Source organism: Homarus americanus, unplaced genomic scaffold (assembly GCF_018991925.1).
Source record: "Homarus americanus isolate GMGI-L3 unplaced genomic scaffold, GMGI_Hamer_2.0 scaffold56910, whole genome shotgun sequence".
In the NCBI taxonomy this organism is placed as follows: Eukaryota; Metazoa; Arthropoda; class Malacostraca; order Decapoda; family Nephropidae; genus Homarus; species Homarus americanus.
Genome location: NW_024750825.1, coordinates 832,113 through 849,001, shown reverse-complemented (window position 1 = coordinate 849,001; position 16,889 = coordinate 832,113). Strand labels below are relative to the sequence as shown.

Here is a 16,889-nt window from a genome sequence, read left to right as displayed (position 1 = left end):
GACTGCGGCTACAAGTTTGGGATAAATTTAAAGACTTTAGTGGTACAGTGACAACAGTGAGATATTGCCGCCCTACCACGTAGAACGGGAATATCTCACTGGTGTCGTGGGAATGTAAACACAAGCCACCACCGTCGCCCGGATGTATCCAATGAGCCACTGAGCCATGAATAGTTAGACCTCACATACTGGTCAACGCTGTTGTTTCCCGTTTGTATTTTCACTCGTTTTTAGTTTTAACTTTTTAGCTTTCACTGTATTCTCGAAGAGAGTTCATGGGTTATGCCAGCAGAGATGGGGGTGGGGGACTGAAGAGTCAACAGGGTGACCCTTGAAGCTACGGAACGTCAAATTATCACAGCCACAACCGATGGTCTTAGGCGAGTGCACACACACACACACACACACACACACACACACACACACTATGTTACATCATCTAAGTGATGAAATCAAATAAACCTGTCAAAAATATAAATAGAGTTCGTTTTAACTTCCTAGAGGCTGAAAAACATTACATTAAGTTCTGGCGTGTTGGTAATGCGGCCCATACAAACGTAGGCTTTATGAACTGTAACAGATGCGGGAAATGCACTGAATATTGTTGGCGGAAACATTTGTACTTTACAATCGAACTATTTTGGGTAACTTTTGGGAGACGATTATGACAATTACACGAAATATTTTTTTAAAAGAAGAGTAAATTGAGTTTTATTTAATCTATCATTTTAAATTTTCGGCTGATCTAGCGGTACTGAGTACACAAAAGTGACTTCATTATAATGCAAACACGGAAGGCTCCTATCCAAGGAGAGAGAGAGGGAATGATAGATAGATAAAACTATCCAGGACGTGGTAATATATTGGTGTTAGAGAGAGAGAGAGAGAGAGAGAGAGAGAGAGAGAGAGAACTATCCTGGGCGTGTGGTAATATATTGGTGTTCCCTCAAACTCCACCAAAATATAAATTCTATCAGCGTTCCTCTGTGTTTCTGTCGCCGTGAGCCTCGTGACTGATGGTAGATTTTCCGAAATGCAAATATGATTTTAGGTTTCTCGTCCAATACTGTGCATATTTTACCGGTATATTATTATTGCTCTAAATAATTTTAATTACATGAATAGCTATATAGAACCATTTTTCTAATTATACGACTCAGTTTTGAAGAACCGCAGTTTTCGTGTGAAGACAACTGAGAAAATAAATCAAGAATCATGTGACTGACTAGGAGGCTTACACAGTAGAATCTAGTGTAAAAGTACACACCAAGTTTATACTATCATTACCCTACCAAGGATGAGCAATGGTCATAAGCTGTGTCAGTGAGAGCGGGTCGGTTTGTCCTGCATATCCTCCCCTACAGATGGTCTCAATAACAATAATCGTAAATTCTGGGAGCCATACTGAACGATACTCTCCTCCATTGAATATAAAGCTCTCAGTCAGTCAGCTAGTCAATGAGAGTGATTGTGTCAATGAATTGGACAATCAGCCAATCATTTATTCTACCAGTAAGAACTGACCTTCACAAAGCTGACTGGTGCATCTAAATAATAAAATTATCCCCTGGAAACACGAGTGAGGTATATGAAGACAGGGAGTGACGGCTGTGGAGTACACATGAAAAATAGAGCACAGGAAATATTAGAAAAATACATAGGAGAGGGGAGGTGAGTGTGTGTGTGTGTGTGTGTGTAGTAAGGGTAGTGAGTGAACTGAGTCGAAAAGAACTTGGATGAAAGGAGAGATGGATGGTGTAGGATGGTGACATGTTACTACAGGAAGCCAAGATGATGAGACTTGTCAATACAGAAGCTTCGATGATAACGTTATTTGGGGAAGGGAGTATGGAGTGAGTTTCCTGGTTGTTTCACCATTTTACTCTCACTCTTATATTTTTCTTGATTTCCTCCCTTCATGAGTTTTCTGTTTTACTTTATCTATCCCAAGAAAAAACGTGAAAGAGGAGGGAAAATAAAACAGTCAGACAGATACACAGATAGATGGACAGATAGAAAGACAAAACGACAGATATATGGCTAGCTAGTCAGAACCGGCCAAGTGAGTTAAGAATTGACCCAGCATTTTACATTTTCATTATATACTGTAATCAATGATTTGGGGGCGCCGGTGGGTAGAACGGTACCGCTCTTGCCTCGCAAGCGAGATGTCACGGGTTCGATTCCCGGGCCGGTGGAAAGTTGTTCGGACACACTTCCCAACCTCCCTTGGTTCCTGTTCACCTAGCAGCAAAGTAGGTACCTTCTGTAAATCGAAAGTTGCGAATTCGTATTCAGGGACAAGTTGTTGGAGCTTCCAATAACTTGCTTAGACATAAACCTCTGACTTTATACAACAGGTGACATCTTTGGGGCTTCCATGACCGTCCATAGCATTTTAACCAAAATTTTGCATCATTAAACCTTTTCCTTTACAACCAAATTAGGTATACCGTTATCTGAGCATTAAATCATTATTTTCGAATGATAATTATTATTTGCTTGTCTATTAAAGTTCGATAGGTTATAAAATTATTGTGGAGAGACAGGTTTTATGGCCAATCACAATAACATTTCGTGTGGTGGCCTGAGAGTCTAGAAACACTTCACAGTCTTGACTTAATTCTCTAACTTACAGTCAATAATTCTGTTTTTTGTAATGATAACGATTAAGAATAAGAGTCATTTATAAAGCCCTAAAGGTGGTGGCAGTAGACCCAGAGGAACTGTATCAATTACGTTTCTTGTGATATAACGACAGGAAGTCATCTGTCTCAGTTTAGTGCTGAGGAACATTGGTCTCTTAGGAAATCAGATCGAGATGAAGACCGACGAACAGACAAACAGGTGATAGACCATTTAGTAGATCTGGTAATTGTCTCGTTCGATGAGGATAAAAGAATGGGTGTTATATTATTTTGGACATATTACTTAAATTATAAGTGTTGGTTTCATACAGTTACGAATGCGCTTATTTGTTTAGAATCCAATACAGATTCACTGCTAGTTTTATACAGCTACGAATGCTCTTTTAATTGTTTACATTCCGAAATAGATTCCCATTTTCACGCAACATTCTTAATACGAGTTTTTACCTGAATCACACGAACAAACCTGCCGACTCAACTTAGTAAGCACAGTTCAGAGGGTCATAGCTCTGTATATTATAAAGAGGAAATACGGATCATCCCCTCTGCACCACAACGAAATCAAAGGGACCATAACTATACATTAATGACAAAAATACAAATGGCTATACTGTATTTGGTCGTAACTAAAGGTCCGACAATAATTTTGTACTGTAATGATGCAATATACAATTCATCTCCTGCCATACCAAAATAAAGTCTAAGGGGCAGTGACATCATTCATTAATGTCAACATATGCCGGATATCTTACCTCTTTGAAATCTATAAGAGATATTCTATATATACAGATCCAGTTTCGTTAAAAAATATATATATTTGTTTGAATTAATGTGTTCTACCTTACGGAAAAATGAAAGAAAAAAAATCCTACATCCCACCACCTCGAAGGACGGCGGGACACGAAAATCGGGGTTGCGTGTGTGTATTTTCCCTGATTTAGAGAGAGAGAGAGAGAGAGAGAGAGAGTCGCAACACCACACTTGTATCTCTTGTGGCTGCTCGTCTCACACTTTGTCTTAACGTCATCATGGTCCACCTTTCTAAGGCATAATTTACTGAACCTTTTATCTTTCAAGTAAACATTTTACCTCAGATTCTCGCATGATTTTTTTGGATTATCTCTTTGCCTGCTGTTGTATCTGCCTATCTATCTGTTTACCTATTATCCATTTATTTTATTGGTCCATTTATCTGCTTATGTAGTCATCATTCAGTTTTTCTATCTCTCTATTTGGAACAGGGGAAATAGAAGCTTCAAGAAAATAGAAAAGGAGAGTGGTGCAAGACAAGTATACAGTACAAATTTTGTGATATTCTCAATCTATAGAAACATAATTCGAAGTGAATCCAATCACAGAACATTAAATACACAGCTTCTGTTGTCAAAAACTTTTCCATACACTACAGTATACAGTCTTCAATCACTTCCACACACACACACACACACACACACACACACACACACATATATATATATCCTTGACCACCGAAGGGTCAAGACGTACCTGGCGCTCCTCTCGGAGCAGCCAGGTCAACTGTTAAGTTGGCCCGTACCAACCCCCTCCCCTGAACCCTCCTCCCCACCGGAATATCAACAAGTTCTCGCCAGAAGTTACAATTTCATTTAGGAAAGGAACGGAACCAGTGTTAAACAGAGGTGAACAGTGGTGAACAGTGCTGAAGTCAGTGAGAACAACTCAACAGTAACAGTCGTACCCAAGTTAACCTTCACACAGTGAGGTCCCAAGTACCCAGTGATAACGGCCCGTGAGACCCAACAACAACCAGCGATGTGTTAATCCGTCTACGATAGGAAGGCCTAAGACCAAACCTCACTCATATAACACCATCTGCGAGGGAATTACTACACCACATGTCCCTCATAACACCATATGTGAGGGAATTACTACACCACGTCAAGTCCCTCATCACACCATCTGTGAGGGAATTACTACACCACGTGAGGTCCCTCATAACACCATCTGTGAGGGAATTACTACACCACGAGGCCCCTCATAACACCATCTGTACTACACCACGTGATGCCCCTCAGTGAGGGAGTTACTACACCACGTGAGGCCCCTCATAACACCATCTGTGAGGTAATTACTACACCACGTGAGGTCCCTCATAACACCATCTGTGAGGTAATTACTACACCACGTGAGGCCCCTCATAACACCATCTGCGAGGGAATTACTACACCACGCCAGGTCCCTCATAACACCATCTGAGGGAACTACTACACCACTTGAGTTCCTCCTAACACCATCTGGGAGGGAGTTACTACACTACGAGTTTGCTGTTCAACACCTACATTAATCTGTATGTTCCTTTACATTTCTCTAATGAAGGCTTTTGTTAAACCACCAATGTATGTATTAAGTCATTTATGTCCAATGTATATTTTCAGCCTTCGGGCTGCAGAATTTTTTAAATAAACCGTTAATTATTATTAGTATTATTATTATTATTATTATTATTATTATTATTATTATTATTATTATTACACACACACATCTACCTTCGAAGAACAGTTTGGACCAAGCCGATACGATCTGTTGATGTTTGTTCCAAGTTTATGAAGAAGTCTTCTGTAATATTACCTAAATAAGTGAATAATGGGATATTTCAGAGTATGTAATGTATATTTAAAAATAATTACGTATAAATAAGGTAATTACGACTCTTTCTATACATTGGCCACAGCCCACAAATATCCACTCCTACAGTGTAGTCTGATAATTATACTAAAAAGATTGTTTCACTTACAAAGGAAGATCACTGACAGTATTCTATAAAAAATACCAAGAAACACCATCAGAAATTGTTGTTTGAAAGCGTTCGGTAGTCCACGACATTACAACACAAACAAGCGTAGAGGGTGTAAAATCGTCATTCTGAGAAGAGTCTGAGTTGACCATAAGGAGCTGTAGTGCGGAAAATTGAGTGCCACGTTAACGAGGGAAAACATTCGTGAAGCTCCATAAAATGTGGTATATATTAAAGATGTGACCGGAAGAGTCGTCTTTATCTCCCAGAGGAACAATAAAGCAGTCGTCTTCTTCTGTGTGTCAGTGTTGTACAAGAAGAATTATGAGAGCTGCTATGTTTACAACTGTCTAAAATATTCCACTTACTGTAGAGATGCAGAAGGGAAGTTCAAATATAAAGTTCATCCCCCCACAAAAAACTACCCTGCATAGTTCATGTGATTATTCGATGCGGATGAGTAGCTTCCATGAAGTTATGGTGAGTGTTGTGTTAAAGTTCTGGCATTCTCTAGCACAGAGACACTGCTCTAGTTTATTAATTTTTCAAGATGTTACGTGGTTCATGTTGGTCCATCACGACTGTCATTGTCTGGTTATGGCCGCGTCAACACTCATTCCCTGCACGGTATAACACTTCCACAAATGAGACGTCTTGTGACGAATGAGTCATTTTCTCCAGTGACGGAGATGCTGTGTGTCCTAGTGGGAGTAAGGCGAGGACGGTGCAACTTTACAATTTATATTAATATAAATATCTTAAATAACTGACGTCATTACTATCACGTATGAAGGTAATAATACTGTTCCCGTCGTCCGGAGAGGAGGAATCGGGTAAAGATATATATATATATATATATCTTTACCCAAATTGATGGGTTATTATATCACAACAATATCTATGACGAGTTCGTTTTGGTACGACCAAAGATAATCAATACTTAGACTTTGTTGTAGCACGGTAAGGAATAATACTTTTTCGCCTGCAGTGCGAGATCACTCAGCACCCTCTCTCCCTCGCTACAATTACAGATCCCCGAGCACCCTCCCTCCTTCCATCCACAGTCCCTCTACTACTCTCTCTCTCTTCTTCATTCCATCCAGAGATCCTCCAACATCCTCCCTCCCTGCAGATTGAAGAAACCCTACCACACAAACCCACCCTCCCTTCCTGGTGTGTTCCGAGGCCATAAACTGCAGGACACAGCGACACTCGTAACCATGTAGGTCGTTGGAGCCGTGCGAGTGGTTTTACGTGCATCACTCCAGCGACTCTCTGAACTAACACACTCAAAAAATTCTTCCTAAAACCCAAAACTTCCATCTCCCCAAGAAAACAAAATGTTAAAGAAATTACAGGAAAAACTTTCATTGTGCTCTTCATTTGTTTTCAAAGTGACAAACAACAATATTTCGTTACAGAAGGTGCGGTAGTGTGAAGTCGAATACCACAGTGGTATCTCTTTATAATTTCCCTCTGACTATTTTATGTCCTGTGTGGTAATGTCCTGCGAGACATTACATTTCTTCAGTGTCTATGCATCTCTCTTCACTTGATCTTTAATGCCCCACATCGTTTGTGGACGCTGTCCAGAACCAACCGATGAACTCGCACTATTTAGTCATGTATACAGTGTACAGGACTGCTGGTGTGCAAGATGTATATTGTTCGGATTTTGATCTTTGAGTAATACATCTAGGGAATGTGTGGTATAGTACGTGGGGCACCAGCGGTCTTTTCAACACACTTTTAGTTCTCGATAAATTCTACTTCTTTCCCCTTTGGTTCATATACTCGTATTAATCCTTTCATTTTTTTTCATTTAATACCTGACGCTGTCTGTCTGTCTTGTACCAAGGAAGCATCTGCACTAAATCATGGCTCGGTGTTGTCCCCTTTACCAAATCACATTCCAGATGCCTCCCAGGCCAGGCTGACGCCCAGATGAAATTACAGGCCAGTGGAGTTTTAATCAACTCCGTGTGACTTCAGGTGAGGGAGCCGGGAACTCGGGTTAACTCGGGGAGGGGGAGGTGAGGGGTAAGTAAGGCGAATACCCGGAATCCAAGTTTAATTACTTTGCTGAATTAAAGAAGCACACACACACCACAGTGCCGCGGTACCGAAGACTTAGCCAGAATATGACCAGATCGTATTGGCTGTGGATCAGTCTATCTTAACATCCATATACACTGTACATATTTTGAGAGAGAGAGAGAGAGAGAGAGAGAGAGAGAGAGAGAGAGAGAGAGAGAGAGAGAGAGAAAAAAAAATATATATATATATATATATATATATATATATATATATATATATATATATATATATATATATATATATATATATATATATATATATATATATATATATATATATATAAATATATGTGTGTGTGTGTGTGTGTGTGTGTGTTCTAGCATGTAATGCGTTTAAGGAATTTAATGCATGGATATAATTGTGCACTAACCTTGAGATGTGACGTCATCAAAGGTACTGGCAAACTACAGCAGCTTTATTTACTTATTCTGGATACTAATCAATGAGGTGGTGGAAAATATATTTCATCCTTGTTATAATCTTTTTTAAAAAAACATACAAAGTTTATGTTTATAGAAATACAACAGCATAAAATCTAAAATACTCCTGTATGAAAGTTTGGACATAGAGTTCTCACTAAAAAAAACAGTCTCTTCTGTTGTAACAGTATAAGTGAGGATACATATAACAGACATCAATATTCATATATACAGGATTGCTCTACGAATGAGTTAACACATCTACAGGTTGTGACGCTGACCTTGCCTATGTGGCGTAGATGGACTTTGAAGGGGTAACAGTCAGGTAATGCTCTCATTAACAGCTTAAAATAATGGATCTAGTGCTCTAACCTGTATGTGCAGTCACTTAAGACTGGAATTCTTAAATATTTTCTTTACCGTCTCCTTCCCACACTTTTCCCCCATTCTCCTTAAGACTTTCCTCCTCCTTCCCCTTCTACACCTCGTTATCTAGCTCCTACCCTTCCTCCTCTTCGATCTCTTTCCACTTCCTTCCTATCGTTATGCACCTCTCTTATCTTCTTCCTCCACCCTCTTCTCCTAATTTTCTTCATCTTCTCTGCTGCAGCTAAAGGTGGTTACGGTCCTGTAGGGTGTGTGTGTTTTGGCTGGGCTGCAGCTAGTTGCGGCTACCGTCCTGTGTGTGTGTTTTGCTGGGCTGCAGCTAAAGGTGGTTACGGGTCCCAGTAGGGTGTGTGTGTTTTGGCTGGGCTGCAGCTCAAAGGTAAAGGTCCTGTAGGGTGTGTTTCGGCTGGGCTGCAGCTAAAGGTGGTTACCGTCCTGTAGGGTGTGTGTGTTTTGGCTGGGCTGCAGCCAAAGGTGGTTACCGTCCTGTAGGGTGTGTGTGTTTTGGCTGGGCTGCAGCTAAAGGTGGTTACGGTCCCAGAAAAGTGTGTGTGTTTTGGCTGGGCTGCAGCTAAAGGTGGTTACCGTCCCAGTAGGGTGTGTGTGTTTTGCTGGGCTGCAGCTAGTGTGTGGTTACCGTCCTGTAGGGTGTGTGTGTGTTTTGGCTGGGCTGCAGCCAAAGGTGGTTACCGTCCTGCAGGGTGTGTGTGTGTTTTGGCTGGGCTGCAGCTAAAGGTGGGTTACGGTCCTGTAGGGTGTGTGTGTTTGGGCTGGGCTGCAGCTAAAGGTAGGCCACGGTCCTGTAGAGTGTGTGTGTTTCTTGGCTGGGCTGCAGCCAAAGGTAGTTACCGGGCCCTGTAGGGTGTGTGTGTGTGTTTTGGCTGGGCTGCAGCTAAAGGTGGTTACCGTCCCAGTAGGGTGTGTGTGTTTTGGCTGGGCTGCAGCTAAAGGTGAAGAAGTGGTCCCAGGGTGTGTGTGTGTGTTTCTTTGGCTGGGCTGCAGCTAAAGGTGGTTACCGTCCTGTAGGGTGTGTGTGTTTTGCTGGGCTGCAGCTGTGTTGCGGTTACCGTCCTGTAGGGTGTGTGTGTGTGTTTTGGCTGGGCTGCAGCTGCTGTGGTTACGTCCTGTAGGGTGTGTAATGGCTGGCTGCAGCTAAAGGTGGTTACCGTCCCAGGGTGTGTTTCGGCTGGGCTGCAGCTAAAGGTGGCTACCGTCCTGTAGGGTGTGTGTTTTGGCTGGGCTGCAGCTAAAGCTGGGTGGTTACTGTCCTGTAGGGTGTGTGTGTTTGGCTGGGCTGCAGCCAAAGGTGGTTACGGTCCCAGAGGGTGTGTGTGTGTTTTGGCTGGGCTGCAGCTGCTGGGTAGTTACCAACCTGTAGGGTGTGTGTGTTTTGGCTGGGCTGCAGCTGGCTGGGTGGTTACCGTCCCGTAGGGTGTGTGTGTTTTGGCTGGGCTGCAGCCAAAGGTAGTTACTGTCCTGTAAGGTGTGTGTGTTTTGGCTGGGCTGCAGCTAAAGGTGCATGGTCCCAGGGTGTGTGTTTTGGCTGGGCTGCAGCTAAAGGTGGTTACCGTCCTGTAGGGTGTGTGTTTTGGCTGGGCTGCAGCCAAAGGTAGCTACGGTCCTGTAGGGTGTGTGTGTTTCGGCTGGGCTGCAGCTGGGCTGCGGTTACCGTCCTGTGGTGTGTGTTTTGGCTGGGCTGCAGCTAAAAGGTGGTTACCGTCCTGTAGGGTGTGTGTGTGTTTTGGCTGGCTGCAGCTAAAGGTGGTTACCGTCCTGTAGGGTGTGTGTGTTTTTGGCTGGCTGCAGCTAAAGGTGGTTACGGTCCCAGTAGGGTGTGTGTGCTTTGGCTGGGCTGCAGCTAAAGGTGGTTACCGTCCTGTAGGGTGTGTGTTTTGGCTGGTGCTGCAGCTTGCTAAAGGTGGTTACCGTCCTGTAGGGTGTGTGTGTGTTTGGCTGGCCGCAGCTGTGCTGTGGTTACACCAGGGTGTGTGTATGGCTGGGCTGCAGCTAAAGGTGGTTACCGTCCTGTAGGGTGTGTGTGTTTGGTTGGGCTGCAGCTAAAGGTGGTTACGGTCCCAGTAGGGTGTGTGTGTTTTGGCTGGGCTGCGTTAAAGGTGGTTAACACCGTCCCAGGGTGTGTGTAAGGTTTCACATGGGCTGCAGCTAAAGGTGGCTACCGTCCTGTAGGGTGTGTGTGTGTTTTGGCTGGGCTGCAGCCAAAGGTGGTTACCGTCCTGTAGGGTGTGTGTTTTGAAGCTGGGCTGCAGCTAAAGGTAGTTACCGTCCTGTAGGGTGTGTGTGTTTTGGCTGGGCTGGCAGCTAAAGGTGGTTACCGTCCTGTAGGGTGTGTGTGTTTTGGCTGGGCTGCAGCCAGCTGCGGTTACCGTCCCAGGGTGTGTGTAATGGCTGGGCTGCAGCCAAAGGTGGTTACGGTCCCAGTAGGGTGTGTGTGTTTTGGCTGGGCTGCAGCTAAAGGTGGTTACCGTCCTGTAGGGTGTGTGTGTTTTGGCTGGGCTGCAGCTAAAGGTAGTTACCGTCCTGTAGGGTGTGTGTGTTTTGGCTGGGCTGCAGCTAAAGGTGGTTACCGTCCTGTAGGGTGTGTGTGTTTTGGCTGGGCTGCAGCTAAAGGTGGTTACCGTCCTGTAGGGTGTGTGTGTTTTGGCTGGGCTGCAGCTAGCTGTATGCATGGTCCCGTGGGTGTGTGTTTCTTGGCTGGCTGCAGCTAAAGGTGAGCACTGTCCCAGGGTGTGTGTGGTTTTGGCTGGGCTGCAGCTAAAGGTGGTTACCGTCCCAGGGTGTTTGTTTTTTGGCTGGGCTGCAGCTAAAGGTGGTTACCGTCCTGTAGGGTGTGTGTGTTTTGGCTGGGCTGCAGCTAAAGGTGGTTACCGTCCTGTAGGGTGTGTGTGTTTTGGCTGGGCTGCAGCTAAAGGTAGTTACCGTCCTTTAGGGTGTGTGTGTTGTGGTTCATTGTGTTCATTTTTGGTTCAGCCGTTCATCTTGCTTTAGTAGGAAGTTCACCAAAGAGCGAACTTCGATGTTGAACTGTTCCCGATGTTGCTGAACAGATTATAGGCTGGTTTCTGAGGGAGGTTTAGTGGAGATGAGCACCCAATTGTGCTTGCCCTTTGGCCGCACGTACATTTTGGTGGAAAATTCGGTCCAGTATTTATAAAAGGTTTTGACATCTTTTAATGGGGTGGAGCTTCGTCCAAAGCTTGGTGGTGGCAGCTTGCTGGTGTTTTGTTTGCATTTCATCTCCCAAAAAGAGATCTCTCGGAAGAGCTTCTGGAAAACGCTGTAAAACTTGGCGTTGGAGTCTGGGGGGCCGGAGTATGACTTACTTGAACGGTTTATTGACAGATTTACTGTCACTTGAGGTCTGCATACGAAAGTGGGCATTCGTTTGGGTGTCGTCTCCTGGGTCTCGGGGGTTGTGTCACTGGAGCCCCTGTCCAAGAAGTGACCATTGCGCAGCACTTCATAGGCATCTTGTAACTCTTGAACAGTTTTTGTGGCTTTAGGGTCGTTGGGGTTCTTGTCTGGATGGCATCGTCGAGCCAGACTAAGGTACGCCTGTCGGATCTCTGTTTCGGAAGCGTTAAAAGTAACTCCCAGTGTTTTCCACGGGGAAGTCATTTTAGATTATTTATCAGGTGTCAATTCAAATGAGTTATTAGGTAAGCGTGAAATTGACGGTCTACATGCAAAAAGCCTTCCCAAAATACACAGGTTGGAATTTCCAAATACAGTATAGTAAAGGACATTCAGATAGTGAGACACTGTATCGTCGCCTGGTGATGGGGTCCAAGATGTGATGATAGTGTGATGTATGTAGTGAGGATAGTGTGATGTAAGTAGTGAGGATAGTTTGATGTGTGTAGTGAGGATAGTGTGATGTGTGTAGTGAGGATAGTGTGATGTGTGTAGTGAGGATAGTGTGATGTGTGTAGTGAGGATAGCTGATGTGGTAGTGGAGGATAGTGTGATGTGTGTAGTGAGGATAGTTTGATGTGTGTAGTGTGAGGATAGTGTGATGTGTGTAGTGAGGATAGTGTGATGTGTGTAGTGAGGATAGTTTGATGTGTGTAGTGAGGATAGTGTGATGTGTGTAGTGAGGATAGTGTGATGTGTGTAGTGAGGATAGTGTGATGTATGTAGTGAGGATAGTTTGATGCATGTAGTGAGGATAGTTTGATGTGTGTAGTGAGGATAGTTTGATGTGTGTAGTGAGGATAGTTTGATGTGTGTAGTGAGGATAGTTTGATGTGTGTAGTGAGGATAGTTTGATGTGTGTAGTGAGGATAGTTTGATGTGTGTAGTGAGGATAGTGTGATGTGTGTAGTGAGGATAGTGTGTGATGTGTGTAGTGAGGATAGTGTGATGTGTGTAGTGAGGATAGTGTGATGTACGTAGTGAGGATAGTGTGATGTATGTAGTGAGGATAGTTTGATGTGTGTAGTGAGTGATAGTTTGATGTGTAGGAGGATAGCTTGATGTGTAGTGAGGATAGCTTGATGTGTGTAGTGAGTGATAGTCGATGTGTGTAGTGAGGATAGTCGGAAGTATGTAGTATGATGAGCTTTGATGTGTGTAGGAGGATAGTTTGATGTGTGTAGTGAGGATAGTTTGATGTGTGTAGTGAGGATAGTTTGAAGTTTGTAGGAGGATAGTTTGATGTGTGTAGTGAGGATAGTTTGATGTGTGTAGTGAGGATAGTTTGATATGTGTAGTGAGGATAGTTTGATGTGTGTAGTGAGGATAGTTTGAAGTATGTAGTGAGGATAGTTTGATGTGTGTAGTGAGGATAGTTTGATGTGTGTAGTGAGGATAGTTTTAAGTTTGTAGTGAGGATAGTTTGATGTGTGTAGTGAGGATAGTTTGATGTATGTAGTGAGGATAGTGTGATGTATGTAGTGAGGATAGTTTGATGTATGTAGTGAGGATAGTTTGATGTGTGTAGTGAGGATAGTTTGATATGTGTAGTGAGGATAGTTTGATGTGTGTAGTGAGGATAGTTTGATGTGTGTAGTGAGGATAGTGTGATGTGTGTAGTGAGGATAGTGTGATGTGTGTAGTGAGGATAGTTTGATGTGTGTAGTGAGGATAGTGTGATGTATGTAGTGAGGATAGTGTGATGTATGTAGTGAGGATAGTGTGATGTATGTAGTGAGGATAGTTTGATGTATGTAGTGAGGATAGTTTGATGTGTGTAGTGAGGATAGTTTGATGTGTGTAGTGAGGATAGTTTGAGATGTGTGTAGTGAGGATAGTGTGATGTGTAGTGAGGATAGTGTGTGATGTGTGTAGTGAGGATAGTGTGAGGTGTAGTGAGGATAGTGTGATGTGTGTGTAGTGAGGATAGTGTGATGTGTAGTGAGGATATGTGATGTATGTGATAGTTTGATGTGTAGTGAGGATATAGTGTGTAGTGAGTGATAGTTTAGTGAGGATAGTGTGATGTGTGTAGTGAGGATTTGATGTGTGTAGGAGGATAGTTGATGTGTGTAGTGTGTGAGTGAGGATAGTGTGATGTGTGTAGTGAGGATAGTTTGATGTATGTAGTGAGGATAGTTTGATGTGTGTAGTGAGGATAGTTTGATGTGTGTAGTGAGGATAGTTTGATGTGTGTAGTGAGGATAGTTTGATGTGTGTAGTGAGGATAGTTTGATGTAAGAGTGAGGATAGTTTGATGTGTGTAGTGAGGATAGTTTGATGTGTGTAGTGAGGATAGTTTGATGTGTGTAGTGAGGATAGTTTGATGTATGTAGTGAGGATAGTTTGATGTATGTAGTGAGGATAGTTTGATGTGTGTAGTGAGGATAGTTTGATGTGTGTAGTGAGGATAGTTTGATGTGTGTAGTGAGGATAGTTTGATGTGTGTAGTGAGGATAGCTTGAAGTGTGTAGTGAGGATAGCTTGAAGTGTGTGTAGTGAGGATAGCTTGAAGTGTGTGTAGTGAGGATAGCTTGAAGTGTGTGTAGTGAGGATAGCTTGAAGTGTGTAGTGAGGAGAGCTTGAAGTGTGTGTAGTGAGGAGAGCTTGAAGTGTGTAGTGAGGAGAGCTTGAAGTGTGTGTAGTGAGGAGAGCTCTTAGGTGTGTTGTGAGGAGAGCTCTCAAGTGTGTAGTGAGGAGAGCTCTTAGGTGTGTAGTGAGGATAGCTTGAAGTATTGTATAGTCATAGAGGCTCCTGGACCGAGTGTTGTGAGGCTCTTGTGTTCACCTGAATAGTTTAAACCAACTGCTTAGGTGAGAAACAACTTGTACAATAAATTACTCCTGGTTCAGTTCACACACACCAGTAGGCGACGTCTTTATTACTAATCAAAAGCAATAATAATAATAATAATAGACAGGTAAGCAAGTGAGACGGGAGGGGGAGAAAGAGGCATACTTACCCGTTTCTCTCTACCTGTCTCTTCCTTTACGGGATGTGGCACCTGTCAACCCGTCACCGTGTCAACAGTGCAGTAATTTAAAGACTATAAAAACTAACACAGCCTCTGCCAGACAAGATGACGTCACATAGTTCAAGGACTTAGTATGCCCTTAGCAAAGTTTTTTAACATATCCTTAAAAACAGGTGTAGTACCAGAATCCTGGAGGATAGCGAATGTAATACCGATTTTCAAGAAGGGGGATAGATCACTATCCTCTAACTACCGCCCAATCAGTCTAACATCAATAGTAGGCAAATTACTGGAAGCAATCATTTCAAACTCTATTCGAAATCACCTGGAGAAGCACCGATTGATCAATGATTCCCAGCATGGCTTCACAAGCGGACGTTCTTGCCTACCTAATCTATTAACATTCTTTTCATCAGTTTTCGAATCAGTGGACGAGGGGCACAATTATGATGTGGTATATCTCGACTTTAGCAAAGCCTTCGACAGAGTCCCCACGAAAGACTAATTAGAAAGGTAGAAGCTCATGGCATCAAAGGTGACATCCTTAAATGGATTAGGGCGTGGCTACAGGACAGGAAACAGCGAGTGAGCATTAACGGCACTAAGTCCCATTGGAGCAACGTCACAAGTGGAGTTCCCCAAGGCTCAGTACTTGGACCATTATTGTTTATTATATACATAAACGACATAGATATCGGCATAGACAGCAACATAAGTAAATTTGCTGATGACACTAAAATAGGACGTGTTATCAAATCTGACGAGGACTCGGCAAAACTACAGGAAGATCTAAACAAATTTTTCCAATGGTCTGAAAAATGGCAGATGAAATTCAATGTCGACAAATGTAAAGTACTCAGTATAGGAGATGTAAACAGGGAAACCAGATACCAGATGAACAACGATGCCATAGAGAAATCCGACTGCGAGAGAGATTTAGGAGTAATGATAAGTAGGAACCTTAAGCCAAGTAAACAATGTGTTTTTGCTCGTAACAAGGCTAATAAAGTACTTGGGTTCATACAAAGGAGTGTTAGTTACAAGACTAGCGAGGTCATCCTAAAACTGTATCTTGCTCTTGTGAGACCACACCTGGATTACGCAGTTCAGTTCTGGTCACCGTATTACAGAATGGATATAGAATCCTTGGAAAGAATTCAGAGGAGAATGACAAGACTAATCCCGGGCATTAGGAACCTTGAGTATAGAGACAGGTTAAAGCATCTTAATTTGCACTCCCTCGAGAGACGTAGAGCGAGGGGCGACCTGATAGAGGTGTATAAGTGGAAGGCAGGGCTAAACAAAGGGGACATTACAAAGGTACTCAAATTATCCAACCAGGAGCGAACTCGTAACAATGGTTTTAAATTAGACAAATTTAGATTTAGGCGTGAAATAGGTAAACACTGGTTTGGAAACAGAGTAGTGGATGAATGGAACAAGTTACCAAATATCATCATTAACTCGAATACGCTGAATTGCTTCAAACATAGGTTGGATGCTCATATGAGCAATAGGGGTTGGGTGTAAACGGGACTGCCCAGTATGGGCCAATAGGCCCGCTGCAGTTTCCTCCATTCTTATGTTCTTATGTTCTTATGTTATCTCCTTTTTTCACCTTTTTTCACCTTTTTTCCCCTCCCCCCCTTCCTTCGTCTCTTCTTAAAGTCCCCACCCTCCTCCTTCCGCTCTTTTTCTCTCCCTTCTCCTCCCTCGCCTCTACATCATTCCTATTCCCCTCCTTTTCCATTAATTAGATTGTGTTTTTCTTGGTAAGTTGTGAGATTGAAATCCTTAATTAAGCTAAGCTCTGTAAGACTCTGAGAGCACTCAGAGGGGACGTGAAGGTTACTGGCTTCCCGATTACCACTTGTGAGGCAGAACAGACATACCACCTCTAATGTTATGCCCCGTGTGTTTGTGTTCTACAAGATGAACAATAAAAAACTATAATGCTAAAATTTAACACATATTTCATTCCATCTGGTGATATCAAGGTAAAGCACTGAAACTAAAAGACGTCCTTCAGTATATTGAATTATAAGTTATACTAATACTATTGACAATAATTAATATGGTTAACAAACACAAGCCAATGGAACAAGTTCACTTTCATTAAGTCCTATGTCTGACCTCTGAAAACTTAAAAACCGAAATA

The 16,889-nt window shown here is 42.8% G+C and overlaps 1 protein-coding gene across 1 annotated transcript; it reads right to left on the bottom strand.

The window, feature by feature from the left end:
- Positions 1-11,390: 11,390 nt before the first annotated feature.
- On the bottom strand, positions 11,391-11,960 carry LOC121854217 (dnaJ homolog subfamily C member 21-like). Its single transcript, XM_042348725.1, has one exon. It carries the CDS (start codon positions 11,958-11,960, stop codon positions 11,391-11,393), a length of 570 nt encoding a protein of 189 aa, XP_042204659.1.
- Between the last annotated feature and the right edge of the window lie 4,929 nt (positions 11,961-16,889).

Excerpts from the sequence above, each read along its gene's own strand:
- LOC121854217 (XM_042348725.1), bottom strand. The coding sequence starts at position 11,960 with ATGACTTCCCCGTGGAAAACACTGGGAGTTACTTTTAACGCTTCCGAA.